Source organism: Zonotrichia albicollis, chromosome 7, assembly GCF_047830755.1.
Source record: "Zonotrichia albicollis isolate bZonAlb1 chromosome 7, bZonAlb1.hap1, whole genome shotgun sequence".
Classification (NCBI taxonomy): Eukaryota; Metazoa; Chordata; class Aves; order Passeriformes; family Passerellidae; genus Zonotrichia; species Zonotrichia albicollis.
In genome coordinates this window covers 29,980,471-30,000,133 of record NC_133825.1, presented here as the reverse complement: position 1 = coordinate 30,000,133, position 19,663 = coordinate 29,980,471, and the positions used below count along the sequence as shown (strand labels likewise).

At 36.6% G+C, this 19,663-nt stretch overlaps 1 protein-coding gene across 2 annotated transcripts in view; it reads left to right on the top strand.

Moving 5' to 3' along the window:
* ADK (adenosine kinase) overlaps nucleotides 1–19,663 on the top strand; it is a 265,378-nt gene that overhangs the window by 18,511 nt on the left and 227,204 nt on the right. For both annotated transcript variants that reach the window (XM_005481465.4, XM_005481466.4), the window contains exon 3: nucleotides 14,642–14,695. In XM_005481465.4, the coding sequence (XP_005481522.1) occupies nucleotides 14,642–14,695 (54 nt within the window). The remainder of the gene's footprint in view (nucleotides 1–14,641; nucleotides 14,696–19,663) is intronic.

Below are 19,663 nucleotides of genomic sequence, written 5' to 3'. Positions count from 1 at the left end.
CAATGTGTGTTCATGGTATGGATAAATCTTCTCTTGCTGGGTCTATGGCTGCATGAGCTAAGGAGAAGAGAATCCATGTTGACATACCAACATTGACAGGACTGTTGTGCCAGCCCTGAAACTTCTCAATGTGTGAAACCTTGTATCTTCCCCGACTGATCAGAGGGAAGGCAAGGAAAATACCTGTAATTGCCAGTACCTGTATAAGCATGGAAATATCCTTCAGCCTACGCTGTTAAAAAGGAGTGGAGATATAGGGGAAATTAGGATATATGTTGTATTTATCACAGCAAGTTTCAAGAATCATATTGCTGTATTTCACTCTAATTTCTGGGCTCTTGACCAGAGCCATGATCTCATAAGTTGAGGTATGTTTACTACTTGGGCTGCCAAATTCCATTATAGTTAAAACCTGCAGACTATTTTGTCACCATCATGGTCCAGGATCACAAGTGTGATTACTTGTTGGTTGTCCAAGCAGACAAGTATTTTTCTCTTTAGGTCTTCTTTTTTTGTTTTTCCCTTAAAATTAGGGTCTGTGGCAATCTTTGCACAAGTTCATTTAGAATGCTCAGTGTTGGAATTTTTATAACTTTCATGCCCTCTACCATCTGTTCCTTAGTTCTCTTCCCTGCCTTTTCTGGTGTAAATACAAACTATCTTTAAATCAAGAAGTGGGTTTATATTCTTCTCCCTCTTCACTGGAAAGAACAGGTTTGAAGAAACAGGGAAGGAAGAATGAATGGGATCTTTGGAGTGGTGGTAACCACTGAAAAGACTATTTCAGTGAAGGAAGAGGTGCTGTCATTGAGATCCCTAATTTCACAAGTATGGATGTGGAGCTCCTGCAGTGTGCTACCAACTTAACTGTAGCACTGAAAGGGGTTGGGTCCTTCCTGGTGATCCCAAGATGTGTGAGCATCCTTGACCTTTCCTCACTGCAGAGTACTGGCAGAAGGTGATGGGTTAGTTGAGCACAAACTATTGTGCTAGAACACCATTAACATCTAGTAAATTAAACATTCTTTAATTTAATGTGAAGCTATTTTAGTGTTTGCTGTGATGAAAGTAAGAAGATGTACATATTTGATCCTTTTTCCAGTCTTGTGGAAATGTGGATTATAATTAAGAAAAAGTTTGTGAAGCAGCTTCAGTTGACAATTACGAACAACTTGTGCTTACTTGTGTTAAATTTAGGTTAGTCTGTATGAACTGTGGCTTGTGTTATTCTCAGCATTTTCAGTTTGTTACCTTTGCTCCTGTCTAACAGAAGCCTTTGTAGCTTCCCATAGCAAAAAAAAAAAAAAAAAAGAAAAGAAAAAATCAAAGGACCATTCATACAGTTAACTCTCATGAAGTGGCCAAAGGTCAAAATAGCTTTTAGACAACCAGAGGTGATTCTCTGTTCACCAAACTCAGCTTCAATGCAAAACAAAGCAAACCCTTCCCCAAAAACTCATGCTGAAGTGAGCTTGAAAAATGAGAAGAACAAATGGCAATTCTGTACTTGGAAGTTGTAGTATCCAGGAATGCACAGCCTGCAAACATGGGCTTTGCTGCTTTTATGAGTGGGGACCCCCTACCCCTTTCAGACTTGCAGCCTTTTCAGTTTCATTGGTATGTTAACTTAGATTCTGTGCTTCATCAGCCCTCGGGAGGGGTTAATGGTTTGTGTTGCTTTGAGCTAAGAGTTGTGTTACCTGTTGTCCTGGTTTTGGCTGAGACAGGGTTAATTCTCTTTCAGGTAGGTGTTGCAGTGCTGTGTGTTTTGGATTTAGTATGTACTGTCTGTATAGGGATGAAGGTATGTAAAGTACATGTAAAATCTCCCTGAAAATTTCGCCTGAGATCTCCCTGAAAAATCCAAAATTTTTGTATATTTCCTCCCCCTGCAGAAGATAATTTGGTGTATGATTGTTTCAGTAATTCCATTGTTTCAGTAATTCTTGGATGAGATTAATCCTGAATGTATTTATTGCATTGGCTCATCTGGCAGAGAGGCTGAATAGCTGAGTGCTATATTATTACCTTGTGGTTTTAGTTGTATCTGTAGAAGTCCATTTAATTAGTCACAAGGTCTGAACATAAAACATGGTTGAAACTGTTGAGCCCAATTGCATCATCTGACTGCTGATAAATGATAAAAACTCCAGTGTTTGCTTGCAGAAACTTAGGGTGATGATAGCTGTATTAAGAAGGTCCTCTTCATACTAATATGTCTATAAATTTGGTAGTGTTCCTGACAACATAATCACAGCTTTCTGCAGCCCTAATGCTTGCTCCTAGAGCATTCAGTTCAATATGTAGTTTTCATGTGTGAAAGATTTTAGTTATGCTCCATTTAGAAAAGGCTGTTTGAAAAATCTCCTATGGAGTGAATGTTGCATGAAGAGCTGATGTTTTCAGAGTATATAGGGCTTGAGCAGTAATTATGTATTTACCTGTAAAACAGAATGTAAGATGTTCACAAATGGGAAATATTCCACTCTTCTCTTTTTAGTGTATTTTCAGTTTCTTAAATACTTTTTTTAGTAATGAACTAACTGCAAATAATGAATTATTCTTTTATTTTTCCCATTCATCAGAAGACTTACAGATTTAATGCATGTCAGTAGAATGTCTATTTAATGGACTAATTGTATTCTTTAGAATAACCTTAAGCATGTGACAGATACACATACGCACACACAGCTTATTTGTATTTTCCCTTTGCTTACAAGTGAAAATTTGTTTAACAAAACTTTGTTTCTTGCATTACAAGGCAAATGAGGCAAATGGGTTCCATTTGCATCTTTAATGCAAACAAGGAGCTTTAAGTGGAAGTGATCTATGAATTAATTAATTGTCTCTGGTTTTAATTAGGCAATAATATTAAATGAAAAGACCCTTGCTGATGATATCTTTGATGGAAAAAGCTGGGTCTTGTCAGTAAAGAACCAGAATCCATCTTAAACTCAATGGTAAAACTTTCTCTTTGAAAGTGTTACTTTCTTTTTCTACTGGAAAACCTTGCATATTAGAGTTTCCAGATGGCACAATTACAAGATTGATTTTTATTTAGGATACAGTAAACAAACATTGTGATTCATGTTCTGGATATGGTTTCAGGCACTCTTTTTAATTACAGATTTCTAAGATGTGATTTTAATATTGTTTTCCATTCCTATCCTGCTTGTCCAATCCAAAATTTTCAATAGCATAGTACAGATTAGAGGGTTTTTTTCTGCTACAGTAATAATGTGTAGCTGGTTGATCACTTGTGACTTGAAGAATAAAAAAGTCCAGTAAAAAATAGCAATTATTTTACATAGTTTCATTTTTTTTTACTCTAAATGAAATTGATCTGTCATCTTTTGGAAAAGATGACTTTTTAGTGCAGGTACCCCCCCAGGGTTACAGGTAAGTGTAAGCTGAGGTATGAGGTGCTTGTGCCACTGAAGATCCCTGATCCTGTGCCTCTGTTCTTCGGCACAGGGCCCTGCCCAGGCCTCCTCTGTGTTGTGCTTCTTCTTGTCCTGTTCCTTGTGGAGGAAAAAAAAAAGGAACTGTTTGCCTTGTGGTCTCTGCTGTAGCCACAGGGAAAGGGTGGAGGCAGCCCATCTTCCTCTTAATTACTGGTGTTGTTTTCCAGTAGCCAAGAGCTGGAGTAGGGTAAACTAGCTGTTGGAGTGTTGTTTTATGTTATTTTTGTCAGGGCAGAATCATCAATATCCCAAGTTACTGCAGATCTGTTTGTATGGTAGACTTAAGGATGTTACAAGCCTGCAGTTCCCTTATAAATTCAGAGTAAATGCAGAGCTGGGGAAACACTATTTTCATTTTACAAACCCTTGATTCTTCTCTTCAATGTGTTAGCATACAAATTATTTTCAGTTTTTAGTTTTACTTGAGACTTGTGGGTTTATGGCACATGAATACTGGGCAGCAGTGGCTAAACAATTTTTGGTGATTATTTTAGCAGATTGTCCCTTTACTAAAAAAATTTAGTGAATTTTTTTCCTTTTATTTCTTCCCTTGTTTTGTGACAGCAAAAGTGATTAAGTTTCAATGTAAGAATCTGAGGTGCACAGGACAAAGTGTGAAGGGGAACAAATCACTGTCTAACATGACAAGTTCTACCAAGTGAACACTAGCATGAAGCCACAGAAATACAAACATTACCAGGAACATTTTTTCAGTTCTTGTATTATTGAAGCTATTTCTTTCTTCAGTCTTGAGGCTGGGTTTTATTCTTTTTAAATAACAGAAACTTCCCACTGGTAGGAAGGTAGGCAATATAGATTACTGTGACATTAGGCTGTCACTGTAGTCTGGAAGTGTACAGTCAACTTTTTCCATTAGAGATGAACTATACCCAGATTCACTAACAGACCACTCCAAGGAAAGGCTGCATGCAGTCTCACCTGTGAATATTAAGTTAGGCCTGGTGTCCTATGTGGCTTTAGGCTAGCATAACTTTTCTGGTCTGTGTCAACACAAGAACTACAGTTACAAATCTAAGTCTTCTGATTTCTGCCATTCATATTTCCCAGTTAAAGCGACAAAGTGTTCCAGAATCTCACATGTCTTCTATACAATTTATTTAGTACAGTTACTGTGTAGACAAGAGATCAAAGACCTTCCCCAAATATGATTGCAATATCTCCCATTTTTGCCAGTGTGTTTCACTGAAGCTGTTTTGAAATGTGCTTGTGATGTTATCTGTGGCAGTGTTAAACAACAGCCAAAGTTCCGAACAGAATCCTCAGGATGTGTCAAGTTCTGTATGTAATGCTACAACCAGTCCTGAGACAAAACACTCACCTGGGCCTGAAGTGACAGGAACTGTCAAAATACCTCAGTCAGTCTGTTTCCTCTGCCAGACCCTTGCATGTCTGGACTTGATGCTGCAGGTCCCACTGTGGGTGAAGAGTTTAATATATACTGAGCAGTGGCCATGTCTTGAGGCAAAAGCGAGGAACAGTTCTTCCCAGAAAGAGTAATTGCAGTTCCTGGTATGCCCCAGTGGCCACAGAGCAAGGACTTCATCTCTCAAGAACACTGCCCTACATCTCCATCTTGGTATTGCTCATTCATTTCTCAGGATAAAATCAAAATTTTCAGTGCAGTAAAAAAGTTTTCTCTGCCATTTTCCCCATGCTACTTTTTCCTAGAAAGCTGATGACTATATTGGTTTGGATATGTTCTTTGAGCATGGCTGAAATTTCACAGTAGCTGTAACAATTGTCTGTAGTTTTCTGTTTCCTCTAAACAGTGTTAAAATAATTTGTAGAGAAGGCAAATTAAGGTAAATGAATTCCCTGATAATTACTATTTAAATTTCTGTAAGCTGGACTATCCTGTATTAAGCCCTTGGGTGCAGACAGGTGGTGAGAGAGGTGTAGCTTTTAGACAGCACTGGGACTCATTTAGGTTGCAGCAATAATATGAAATTAGTACTTCAGCCTAGCCTGTCACAAGCAGAAGCACATTGATAAAGTTGTCTAACAGGAAAATGGAATACATTTTAAATTATAATTTTTTAAGAAAGAAGAGAGGTTTTCACTGATATGTAAGACTTGCTGTTAGTTTCCTTATAATTTCTAAATAGGAACAATGTGTATTTTATTGAATAGGATGCACCAGTCTTTTTCTGTGTCTCTCTATGAATGATGACAAAGGTCCATTCTTAGCATTTTGAAGACAGTTAAATATTTAATGTCAATCAAGATTTAATACAGTCTCAGAACTTTCAGTTCCTTCCTTTTGGAGGATCTTGTTGCTTGAAGGTAATATTCTGGGCTGACTTGTGGTTTGTGAGGTCTTCACTGACGAATAAATGTCTTTTGCTCTGTCCTAATTGATTTTTATTGATGTGGCATGTATTTCTTTGTACTAGAGACACTAAAATAAGTGCACTTTAGAGATTCTATTTTCATTTGTTCTTTTTGGAGATAGAGATAGAACAGATCTAGTATGGGGACAGAGCTGTAATTCAGTTATGAAATGTAGTTTGTATTAATGGAGCCCAGCATAGTTATATGTTTGCAGTGTAATGTGTGTGTTAGTGTTCGTTAGTGTATTCAGAGTATTAACCTGTATTTTATTGTAGGTGTAGAGCCTATTGAAATTCATCCCCATGGCCTTTTGGAAGTCTGCCTTCTCTGAGGAGTCAATGAAGAGTGTTTTCAAGTGTAAATTGAGTAGTTGGCAGTGCTCTTCCTATATGGCAAACAGCGAGTCTTTATTTAGAAGACATCATCAATATTTAGAAGAAATATATCTGAGGGTTGCATTAACAATCACACTACTGTGCCTTCTTTGAATTAGATATATGTTTGTGTGTATATATGCTAAATTCTCAAAGCAGAGCTCCTCATGAGGCAGAGGAAGTTATTTGGGGATTTTCAGTACTAGTGATAACAAGATCTGTTGTAGAACTGGTACAAGTTGGTCTGAACAATAAATTTTAAAGTGATAATAGCAAATAATTGTAGGTAACTAGGAAAAGAAAAGGAGCCCTTCAGTTTAGATTATGTACATGTTACTTTAGTTGTTGTTTTTCAGTAAGTTTTATGCAAGTAAAACTTTAAGACATGATTGTGGAAACTGGTTTGTGTTTATAATCAAAATGAATTAAACTGCAAATGAGTGTTTATTTCTGATTGAAGAAAATAGATATGTAAATGTTAGATGGTCATTTCAGAACAGGAACAATGCAAGAAGAGCTAGGAAAACTCAAGAAGTGGCTTTAATATTTGGGGCTCAAAGGAATAATAGTAATGGAGTATGTTAAGAGTTCAGTCTGTAAGGAGAATACCTATAGTTCTGCACAAATTGAATTAATATTTTATCCCTTGATCAAGTTACTAAAGGTCAACAAAATGTATTTCTACTGGTGCAATGAGTCTAGAATTCAGAGTACCAATTTAAAAAAATGCACAGAGTGTGTACAGCTTTTAAAAAGCTACTTGTAGTCAGGAAAATGGTTCTTGGTCATAATTTTAAAAACATGTATATCTCCATACAGCAAGTGTTTAGCTGTCTTAAATTTTTAGTTTCCTAGTTTGTAGTTTAAGGAAACTGTTTTGACAAGGCCACTTCTATATGCTAAAGTCCAGAGTGATAGGGCTGACCCTATTAAATGATCATAGTTTTTCGCAGTCTGGTGATTAACAGGCTTTGAACTTTCCTGGCTTTCTTAATCCCTTTTAATCATTTAAACCTATTATTGTTTTGACTTCAATTTCAAAAGCCCTTTAAATCTGTCTTACAATATTAATAGCTGATTAAAGTCCTGATTTCCAACCATATTATCAGTGGGACGTCTTACATTATTACTCTGAATAATTCAGAAACAACTAGGAAAATATTGGTCAAGGGTGAAAGAAAAAAACATCAGAAAAACTGGACCTAGTAATTGTTATATTCAAAGTAGTGATCATATCCATGTGTTAAGTGGGGGAAACAAAATTTATGCTTTAATTTATGACATGAATAGCTGTATTTCTTTTTTCTTTTAGGTTTCAGTAGTGTCATTTTAAGCTAATTCTGTGTTGACATTTAAATCCATAATGCATCTTTCATAATAAGTTATGTGTTAAAAAAAAATTCTGCTACTATTTTTTGAATCCCTTTCACTCAGAAATTCCAACTTTTTTTTCTGAAGAAGAGAGGTTTGTGTAGGGAGTCATGCAGCCAGAAAAGACTCCAGTTATAATAGTGGACAGGAACTGAGTAAAAAGGAAAACACTAGAAATTTGCTCCATGTGTTCTCCAAGGTGGTCCTTCATTCTCTCAGCTCTGACATATCTATTCCCTTAGCAAGGTTTAAAGTCTGGAATTTTTTTAAAATGAAGTATCCTGTACCTGTGGTTTGAGTTGCAGTTAATTTTTTCCCTAAGCAGATGCTTTTGTTTAGTTGAACAGTGCAGTTCTCTGCCAGTCAATGTACATGCCCTTTCCCAAACCGAACTTGATTCTTTGTCACTGATAACTATAAAGTAATTTATTTCCTATTAAATATGAAGTAATTAATTTTTTCTGAAGTAATTTGTTTTCTACATTCTATAGAATTTAAGATTGATTGAACCTTCTGTTGCTATTTTTTCAAGTCTCCTTCCCACCACCACTGGTATGTGCTTTAATCCTACCTACATTTCTTCGTCTGAAGCTGAACACTTTAGCTACAAGATTTTCTGTTTGAAAAAATAAGAAAAATAATTAGTGAGGCTGACAGCTCACTCTGGGATATTTTTGCTAATTTTTGTTTGGTTTGTTTGCTTGCTTCTGTAGTAATCCATTGTTGTCTTAAATGCTTGGTGTGAGTTGGAAGCTCAGGTTGAATTAGTTACAATTCATAACACCTCATTTACCCTCTCCCCAAGTTACTACTCTGTAGGATGCCTTTAACCCCACCCATTTTTTATGCTTTTAATTTACCTATTTGGTTTCACATGTGTTAGTATTTTGAACTCTTATTGTCTGCTAGATGGTCATAGATGTCAGTTGTCATGACATACCCGTGCCAGTCTCCTGTCATCTGTGGATTTCATCAGTAGCTTCTGTACTTAAGGCCAGATCACTCATGGATGTTGGGTCTAGCACTGATCCATGCTGAAATCAGTCTGATTTATGCATTCTCTCACAGTTCCAATATTTTCCCAAAGAAATGTCTGGAAGGTGTTCTAAGCAGTTTCCTCTTTTGTTGGTATAAATGGATCCTTGAAAAACCCTTTTCTGGAAGCAGGCTTTCTTTAGGCTTTTATTGCTATTGTACAGTTTGTCTTTAATCTTTCAGTTTTTCAGGGATGGCAATCTGGCCTTTTATATTTGTCAACAAAGCAGTATCTATTCAGTAAGAAATTTTTCTAAAATGGTCTAATCTGTTACAAGATGATCCTTAAGTAACAGTGTCACTGAACCCAGAAATTAGTGTAGAAAATATCTCTGTTTTGCTGTCAACTTGAGGCCAGGAAGCAATGTGACAAGATAGGGAGGACCAGCTGCCCTGGTGTAGAACAGGAGAGAGGTTGAAGAGGGGAAGAAACTTTGAGGGGATGGGGAGTGTGGTGCTTTTCAGATGGTGAAACTAGGAGACTAAGGAACAGTGCAATCTACAGAGGAAAAAAAGTAAATGTATTGAACTGCTGGAGTAAAAACAGTGCAAGTCAGGCAAGACAGTGAGACTTTCAGAATATGAATCAAAGGCCTTTACTGTTTGGGTCTGTCCTTTTTTTTTTAGTGGAGGGAAAAAACATGTCTTACATATTTAGACTAAGGTCCTTGTATCTGCCACTTACAGAAAACTTCAATTTGGTTTAGCTGCTTTCATCTGGTCCGTGATGAACTGGGCTGCTAAACTTACATACCAGGTGTGGTCTGGGTTGTGGATTTTTTTTTGTTTTTATCTGGATTTAGAAAATTCATAGCCCTAGAATCTGGTTTAGCAAGCTCAAAGTAATGATCCAGACGTACAAGTCATGATACTCACACTGTATTTGTGTGCGTGGGAAACATTATTGGGCTAGTGGGAAGAGCAAGGCTACATTAAATTTAACTGAAATTTCAATGCAGCTGTAGCCTTGTCAAAAATGCAGAAATACTTCAAGTGCAATTTGACTACTGTAGGAAAAGCAGTTTCCTTACTGCTTTTTGATCTCTGTATAGATCAAGTCAGAAGAAATGGAGTTAGCACTTATGGCAGCATTACTTATTCTGTCTGATAAATTGCAGATGGAACTTGAGAAACAGGCTGACCTTCTGTACCCATCCCCCATAAATCTGAGGCATTAGAAATATTTTGTGAGCTGGGCTCGCTGTGCACTTTGGCTCGTGAATGCTCATGAGGATGCCCTGTTGTAGCAGGTTCACACATGGCTGATGATCTTGTGGGATGTGAGAACTGCACAGAAATCAGTCCATATACTCTGAAAAAGGACATGTGAATACAGTGTCCCAGAGATGCCTTGTTCTAGTTTTGACAAGAATAATAATTATGAAAAAGAAGAAAAAAAAGGACTGTGGTTCCTTTGTCTTTAGCCTAGTGAAGGTAGGCTTAACATCACTTGGAAGCTGAAGTAACACAATTGCTGAATCATTCTTATGCAACCTTCTTTAAATTAATCTGAAATATAATAAGACTATAGGGAAATCCTTAAGGTTCCTTAATGACTTCTTTGAAAATTTATGAAGAAATGCTTCTGCTGAGCTCTGTCTTAACAGGTATCTTCTTTTATTGATGAAGCATAGCCTAGTATAAATAAAATCTACTTGTCTGGTCCAGTTAATGCAGCCGATGGTTGTCAGGTGTCTGATGGAGAAATCACACTCTGTTCCTTTTTTTGGTGACTTTTCTGCAAAGTTCAAAGAACACGTTGAAAATCTGCCCTTTCATGTATTGAATTTTTAATCAATCTGGGGAATACTTAAAGCAGTAAGTGCAGCAAAGCATGTCAAATACAATAAGCTTATGGAATATCAAAGCCCAAGTGCATTTAAAGGTGAGCAGGGTTAGTCAGAGCCGTGTACTGAGGCAAGAAGTTTGTATTTATTTGTACATCAACCAAAGCAGAGGAATGTCTGGGCAGATATAGATTTTGGGCTTCCTGGAATGCTTTACTGTCCCAACCTTCTGTCATGGACATAGTTAAAAATAGGGGTTTTTTTGCTCACTACTCACATTGATGGTTAATGCTTAGAAAAATACTTATATCTCTAGTATCTTGTGCTTCACAAGTACTCTTGAAAATAGTGATCACAATATTACTGTCATACATATGCAGTTTTTCATACATCCTTTTCTGGTCCAAGCAGCATATATATATATGTATGTGTGTGCTGATTTTCATTTTGATATTTGTGTAATTATTACTTATTTTTTTGTTTAGATTGGTGCATTCAACTAAAAAACTTTGAAAGTTGACTTAATTTTAAAGCTATGAAGATGTATTGCCATTTTTTTAAACCTGTTTGCTCATCACTAGTTTCATTTTGGCCTTTTGGATAGGTGAATATTACTGTCTTTTCAGGAAGTTTTTGATAGAGAAGATCTGAATTTTTTGTATGTTTGGAGTTTATCACCAGTGCATATTTCATGCAGGCTGTGTTTTTTTTTTTAATTTGGTCAAAGCTTTGCGAAATTGGATGCTGTCTGAAAAGAACCGTACTTTATGGCTGTTTGTTGCATTAAAAATATTTCTGTAAAAATGCTCACTACTGTCTAAGTACATGAATTTTCATTCTGTCTTGTATGAGAAGCTGGGAAATAAAAAATCCTGGAGTTGTGGGATTACTATTTTAGAAGGATCATTAAAATACATTACAGAAGTTGAACTTGGAAGTTCTGGTATGCTTAAAAAATTAAAAACTGGCATATACTAAAAATGATATATTTTGGTAGAAATTGAGATGATAAACTTGCAGGTGAAAGTTGGGCAAGTTCTTCAATGTACATGAAGAAGTGAAGAATATAGCACCTTTTTTACCACTGTAGCCAAATGGAATGTACTGGTCAGAGTTGTACTTCTAGCTCTTGGAACAGACCTCTTCCAAGTGGCCATGGTATTTTTTTCAGAGTATATTTAGGTGTACCTAGAGCAAATTTCCTTAACACCATGTCCTCACAATGCCTGCAATAATGTTTTAGTCTGGGTCCCTTACTTTATTTCCAGGATTGTGGAGAGGAAAAATATTTGAGATTTCTATAGCTATGAATTTATAATTAGTTGTGCCTTTGTTTATTGATGAAATACAGGCACATGAGATTGCTCATTTGTCCTGGGAAGTTAAATGTGTAAACATGTCTTTTTGTAGTGTCAGAAAAAATACTGTCTGAAAGAATTCTCTTGACACTGGAAAAGTTACTGTGTAGCACTGTGAAACTTCCAATTTAAAATGTCATTAGAAGTGTAGAAAAAAAGGAAGTTGTGATCACTCCTTTGCTTACTTCCATAGCATATACAGCTCTCTTCTACTCACTAGTTTAATATTAGGCAATTAAATCTATAATACATACACAATTGGTCGTTCTGGTTGCTTAGAAGGTTTAGATGTCCTTATTTTAAGTTTTTTGATTGCTTATCTTTGGCTTCAATTTTGCACTTAGTATTGTTAGCTCCTAAATGTTATTTAGAGAAGCTGTGACAAATCTAACCTTCATTAGTTAGGAAGACCCAACTGGTGTTTATCAATCTTGCCTATGAAGCACATGTTGGGAAAATATTATGTAAGCTGCTCACTGTGCTAGTTGCACATTTAAATTTATTAAATAGTTCAGCAGCTGTGTATGAAATATAATATATGTCTTAATGCATAAAGTACTCATAAAAATTTGAACTCTACAAGCATTTCCCTTAGTGGGAAGTTTTCTTTGACACCTTGCTATCTAAGCAATGTCTTTAGGGATCAAGGAAGAATATTTTAAGAAAACTGTTTTCACAGTAAAAAAATAGGTGGTGGTGGTGAAAAAGATTGTGTAAGCTGAGGTTCACCAAAGGAAGCATTCTGCAAACCTTAGGGGTAGCAACTGTGTCCCTCCCAGCCCCTCTGTGGTATGTCAGTAACACAGCCCAAAATCACACATCTGTTGAACAACATTCCTCTTATGTTTCATGATTTCTGTAGTAGCTGACTTACTAGGCTGAGTAAGACAGGTTTTATTTGTTTGAGTTTTTTCTCTTCTAAATAACTGTGGGGGTAAAATTGTGGTTAAAAAAAAAAAGGTGTAGGAACAAATATTCTGGAAGCTTTGAAAAGCTCAATGATACATTTTGTTTCTCAGCAAAGAAAATTATATACAGTTGAAGCTGAAATAGTTTGACTAGTAGAGGAAAAGCACTCAGCTTAATTTTTAATGAAGGATGTCTGTGACTTTCTGTGGATATATTTGTTAATGGGCAAAATGATCTCCATTTGCAAAATGGATTGCATATTAGTGTATCTGTCTATGGCAGATAAATCCTTTGGACATAGACCGGATTTCATTTTAAGTCAGACTGCAAGCTTCATAAGAAGAGACAGTTCTGAAAGATGTTCCTTTTAGAATTTCCTGGTAACTCACTGTGTTTTCTCTGATACATGAGTATTTGCTATCAGTGAAATTCATATTAAGATATGACAAATGGAGATATTGGGGAGGTGTAGCACCCTTGTGAAGAGACTGGTATTGGGCTAAACCCTTTTTCATGTAAGAAAAAGAGCCTGATACTGTTGATTACAGAAAACATTAAGTTGGAAATAAATGTAAGATCATAAGAGTAAAAACTGGTGTCTTTAAAGACTGACAGGATGGTAAAGTATGAAGAAGATTGGGGAATTGAAACAAGTGACCTGAATCTGTACAGGAAACTCCTGCCTACCCTGAGTCAGACATGAGCCCTGCACTTGGAAGGAGAACATGGATGAACCACTGTATCCTGATTAGGAGTGTCTACACCAAGGATTTAGCAGCAAAGTGGATAAATGGATTCAACTCAGCATGATACTGTAGCAAATAACCTGGGGAAGTCTCTGTGTTTGTAAACAATAAAAATCAGTCAGTCAGTGTCTTGTATGTCTGAGTGCAGTGAGCACTAGTGAGCTTGAGAAGCTGTCCAGCGTTGGTCCAGCATTGCATTTTAAATGGATGCTGAAAATATGAGTTTCAGAGAGTATCATCAAAAAATGCTGTAAGGAATAGAGAAAGGATATTGTGCCTATTTGTTATCAACAAAAATAATTTTGCAAGATAGATTGAGTGTAGCTGTTGGTGACCAGAATCTTCCCTCAGGAGGAACAACTTACAGCTCTGCAGTTGTCTACAGCAAGGAGCAAACACAGAGGACAAAGGGACACTGGGAACCTTCAGCAGTGTGAGCAGATAGCTGCTTGCAGAGTTGTCTAATGGACACTTGACTTCTGTATTCTGGGCCCACAGAATACTACAGCAATTTATTTTGACATGTCAGAAGATTTTACTCTGATGCAGAACAAAAGTGAGGTCACCCCTTAAAGGTTTTCCACCGTGAGTGACAGTGCAGGCTGCAGCATGGCTGGCAGTAGGGTGTCCTGGCAGAGACTGCATTCATTTCCCTCTGATCAGGCACTGTTGGCAACCTATTCTGTTAAATCAGCCATTAGGTTAAACCAGCAAAGAAAGTTTCTTTCTCTCAAGCACTCACTTTTATCAGAAGTTGCTTGTATGGACTGCAGAAGTTTCCCTAAATAACCTGTTGTTAAAGTATATTTTTTTCTACAGAATTATTTTGGTATTTATTTTAATAGTTTTATTTGGTACAGGGAGAAACACTACAGCCACATTCAGTGTTTCTATTGTCTGTAATCTTCCCTTTCATGTTTTGGCAGATTCAAATTATAAGATCAATGTATGGTTCATGGTATGAAGTGCAGTGATTTTTGGTAGATAGTGTCAGCCAAAGTGTCCAGTAGAGTTTGAAGCCAACATATAAAGCAAAATTTTGTGTGATGTTAAGTTTACTTTGATAAACATGTTATAAGTTATATGTTATATATGTTATAAAATTTTGTGACTGTCTTTGCAATACCTGTATCTGAATCAACAAACACATAGTTTAATAATTTGAAACTGTAAAAATTCATTTTATGGCCATATTCTCATGTGAGTAACTGCTTTGTGTTTTTTCTTTCTTTTTTTTCCCCCAAGGTATGGGCTGAAGCCAAATGACCAAATTTTGGCAGAGGAGAAGCACAAAGAACTGTAAGCTTTTTTGTGATGATATACATGCATGTTACCTATATACTTTTTAATGTATATACATATCTTATTGTTAAATACCTGAAGCAGAAATGTTAGCTTTTGCTCTTTAGTATTGTCTGCTGTAACTTGCAAAGCTTGTCTGAAGACTAATTGTTACAAAAAGAGATTTAAAAATCTTTTTTCATTAATTTCTTTTAAAAATCTTTAATTAACTGCAGTTGGTACTAATGCAATTTAAATGCACCATTTAAATGTTCATCCTAAATGCCTATGTTCATTTCTAAATTAGATACAGATTTCTAGGCTTACTTTCACATTTCTCACTTTCAGGGTAGAGATACTGGGGAATTTGGTCCATTTTTTGTTCATCTACATGCTTAGATATAAAAATAACACCCCTTTTTTTCCTTACTATTTTAAACTTTAGGCTCTTGCACATAACTGTTTGTTTCCAGTACTTCATTAGCATTGTTTTGCGTTATTTTGCATTATTTCATGATACACCAGAAGACTTAGGGAGTTTATCCTCGTGTAAGGTAATGTACCTGTTTCAGATGAATTCGCATCTATAGCTGTCAAGTTTTCCCATATTAAATTTTGAATGTTTTTAGAAAGGTCAAAGATTTCAAACAGTAAAAATGTATTCTGGTAACAAGGATTCAATTCCTCTGGAAAAGATTTTTTTTCAAAAGCTTTAGTGATTTAATTACTAACCAAATGTTCCATGTTCTCTCAGAGGATGGAAAAAGACATTTAACTTAAGTCAGTACATCATAGTAATGTACCTGTGACATTAAAACTGCTTGAGCTCCAGGCAAGAGACAGGCAACATGAGTTTCCTTTGATGAATGATAAGATTGGTTTTATACAGAGCACACTCTCTAGAACACTTATGGACAGCATAGCTTTGATTAACCCATTAACCCATTTTGGATGCCAGGAGCTACAGTGTTAAAAGTACTGCAGAAAAAGTGCAGAGGGGTTAAACACAAGGTAAATTACATGCAGGTCTGTATTTTGGACAGTACAAGTTGTACTGTGTACACAAGCTTTGTTTGTTCAATAGATACTGATTAAACTGAGCCTTTTGATATGAGATATTTCATTTGAAGTACTTCTCTTTTAGCTTTTTATTATAGGTATATTGCATATTAGTTAATTGCATGCTTACTATTGATATGTTTACAGCATAGTCACTTTTCTTAAATGGAGGATTGAACTAATTTTATTAAAGTAGTTCTTTATTAAATTTTGTTTAATACAGAAAGTTCAGTAAAACTCAAGATTTACATGGATCAGCTGCAACAGAAGCCCTTCTTTAGTGTTTTGTTGTACACACTGCATTAGCTCCTGAGATTATTTATATGTTGGTAGGTATAATGAAAGAGGTTGAACATGCTTTTGCCACTGATCTTGTCATCTTGAATGTCACTGGATACTTGACCAGGGAAAAAAACTCCTGGAGGTCAGTGTCACGTTGTTTTCAGGAGAGACCTTTGGAACATTTCTAATGCTGTGTACTCTTCTCCTTGGCCCATGTGACCACCACAGATTGCACATTGTTGAACTTCAGGCACTTTCAGTCCTGCAAGCTAAAGTCTCTGATTTAACTTATAGATGAGTTGTTAGGTACTTAATTAACCTTTTCTGATGTTAAATAGACCTTCATATTTTAAAGAAATGCCAGTTCTAAGAAACATGAAAAACAACTTACCACTAGGGTAAAGTGATTATAAACTTATTCTTAGGTACAGTGCCATTATAATTAAGGTATTCTCCTGACCCTATTGGAATGTTTTAAAGTCAAGTACAAAGTTAGTTTCTACATATTACTGTTCAGTTCCAAAATCCTCCTACTTAAAATAATTTATCTTTCAGTCTTTGAAATGTCAGAAGATTTTATATTGTCTTCCCTAGTAGTAAAGAAGACTTCTTTTGGCATTCTTCATCTAAAATCCATCATAGTGATTTATCTGACTGCCAACTGTCCTTCAGTTTCTCAGACATAGTTCAGTATAGCTGTTGTTGATAAAAATGTAAATTTTGTTCAGTAATGAATTCCTTACCTCCAAAGGTGACTGAGCCTGCTACCCTGACTTGGCTTGATCCTTTAGTCCTTGAGTCTTAGTTATCTGGAGAGAGAAGTACAGCCACTAAGAGTGGCATTGGTTTACAGGCATGGCATCATGCTTAACTTCTATTTTAAGCACTAAGGTATGAAAGATCACCTTTTTCCCCCCCTGCTTTCAATGCACTTCAACTGTAGCAGCCTTCTAAATTTGTCTTTTCATTTTGTGTACACTTCTTTTGTTTAACAGCAATTTCTCAGCACTACAGCTCTTAAGTTTGGGCATATATGCATTCTTTTCAGAATTTAGCTGGAAATATCTACTCCTTCCCCACCCAATCAATCTCTGAATGTACCTTATGAAGGGTGCAAGGTACTGTCCCACAGCTCAACCTGTTTCCATTAAAATGAGCAGATTAGTTAGAGCCATCAGCACTGGTGATCAAGCCAAGCCATGCCCATGTTGTAGGGAACCAGATGAGCAACACACTTGTTTTCAGTGAGGAGTCTGCTGTTCTGCAGAGGGAATAACAAAGGTGGTGTCTTCTGTTTGCATTGGTGTTTTACAAGGGAAGTATTGAGCATTTGTGGCTCAAGGGATGTCCTGCAGATGTTTCCCACCTTGCCTAACCCAGCTAATCCTCCTCAACTCTGCGTCCTGCAGGACTGCTAGGGAAACTCGGACATAATAAGGGGAGGCCTTAATGTTGCATATATTTTGTTCTCCTTCTCAGAACAGTAAAAAAATATAAACTCTGAGACAAAGATATTTTTTCCTGACCTTTTGTATAGTCCTTTTACAGGAGTTTCTATTTTAATTCTCAGAATTGGCCTGATTGGCTTTAACTGAAGGTCATATTAGCAAGTATAGAATTGTGTATGCTGTTGCCTAGGCTGATTTTTTTTTTTGTTTTACTATGGTTCCACATCCAAAGTTTTTTAGGAGAATAAATTTAAGCTAGGTGCAGCCAGTGATGGGGTGTGATGGAAGTTGTTTGATATTAAAGTAGGAATACTTTAATACAGAGTTCATCTTCACTGTGTAGAGCAAGTGTTGACAGAGGAGTTGGGATTTCTTGCTAATATTTTCTTTTACTAAACTAGGGGCTGTAAGCCAAATTTTTGTAGCTCGACTAGCTTGTGTGAATACAGGTGACTGAAATACAGTCACTGTGAGTTTTAAAAACATTGTTTGGAGTTCAGTAGTACCACTGAGTCTGTAAGCAATGCTTCAGAACACTTGTTTTAGTGCAGCTTTGACTGACTCCTTGTTGAACAGTTTTATAAACTTTTGCTTAAGCAGTTTTGGCTGTGATGGGACACTTTGGAAAGTTAGTTGAAGGAGAGAGTAAGAAATGTGGAATCCGCATTGTGTTTCTCATTTTTTAAGCTTTATTTTTCAAAGATCAAGACCATGAAGCATGGAAGAAGATAAATAGCAGCTTTCTTTCTCTTCAGTCCATTTTTCATGTATTGGTCAGAAGGGAGAGAGCAGCTGTGTTGCTCTGCTGCAAGTAGGCTGAGGGGGATTTGTTTAGCTGAGAGGGATTTCATTCTTACCTGCATACTTGCTATTTTTCATAGTGAAGCTGAACAAGGGAGAGAGGGACTCTTAAATTTGACCCCAGCTGTTTGGGTGACTGATGGAGTTTTGATTTACCTGCAACATCTGGCAGGAGGTGGCGTGTGCGTATTTTCTGGTTTTGCTTAGGTAATATAGATATTTAAGTGGAAGGGTAAGTCTTGGAGTCATAATAGGGATGTTTGTGGATTACAGGGGGCCTCTACTACTTGGGAAAGAGTAGAGAAGTCTACAGGAAGGGTTTAGGAGTAGTCTGGGTATGTCAGAGAGCTCAAGGATCTCAAAGGGATTAGAACCATGTCACAGGAATGTTGAGAGCAGTTTCCTTGTATTTGGGGGCGGGGGGGTTACCCCGTGTTGGTGACTGTCTATCACAGTACATCAGTACAAATCTATGGGACTCGAGCGAGCACAGTGAGAGTGCAGCCGTGTGCCATGGGAAGTTCAGCTTGCAGGGAGGAGCCGTGAATTCTGGGTCACCGGCGGGATTGTCCCTCTAACGCTTGGGGAAACAGCCGAGTGTTCTGTGCCACTAGAGGGCGCGCTTTGTCTTCGGTAGCGCTCGCAGAAATCCTTCCCTGGGTGCGGGGTTCGGGATTTGTCCTGTTGGGCTGAACTCTCTCCAAAATACCTTTGCTTTTTATCCATCCTCTTTCCCCCCTAAAGACAAAAAAGAGGGTAGCAAGTTGTTTGTGGGAGCAGGAGGAAGAGAGAATAAAATATCAGAAATATGAAGCTTTAACTCTTTTGTTGGCCTTCTCATATATGCTGACAATATATGTGATTTGTATGGATGAGGTGATACATGAATCTGTCACAGCTGTTGAGTTACTCCATATAATATGCCTCACTTGTAATTACATTTGAGTAGATTAATATATATTATGAAATATGATTTGGCAATGAATTAATGTGGAAAACTGTTATGGCAGTTACAACAGGGTGCTCAGATTAATGAAAAAACCTGTCAGCTCCCATCTTTACACGACTTTATTTTAGATTCTTTCCTCATTTTTTAAAAAATCAAGTATCATATTGACTTGTTTAATGGTGTGAGTTTTGTCTGAAAACTTCAGTAAAAGTCACTACTGTGCAACTGATACTTGCTTTTACAAAATCAAATATTTTCTTGAGTTTTTACAGGAAAACTCTTAAACTCCTCTTTTTAATGAGTAAAGAGTAATTTAGAATGACTAGTCTCTTAAGTTGCCACTTTTTACCAAAGCAAATAAAATTCTGTATATATTGACTCTGATTGTTCCATGACATGTAATTAAGCACTTCTTTAATTAAATTTCCATTAAGTACTTAGGGATTC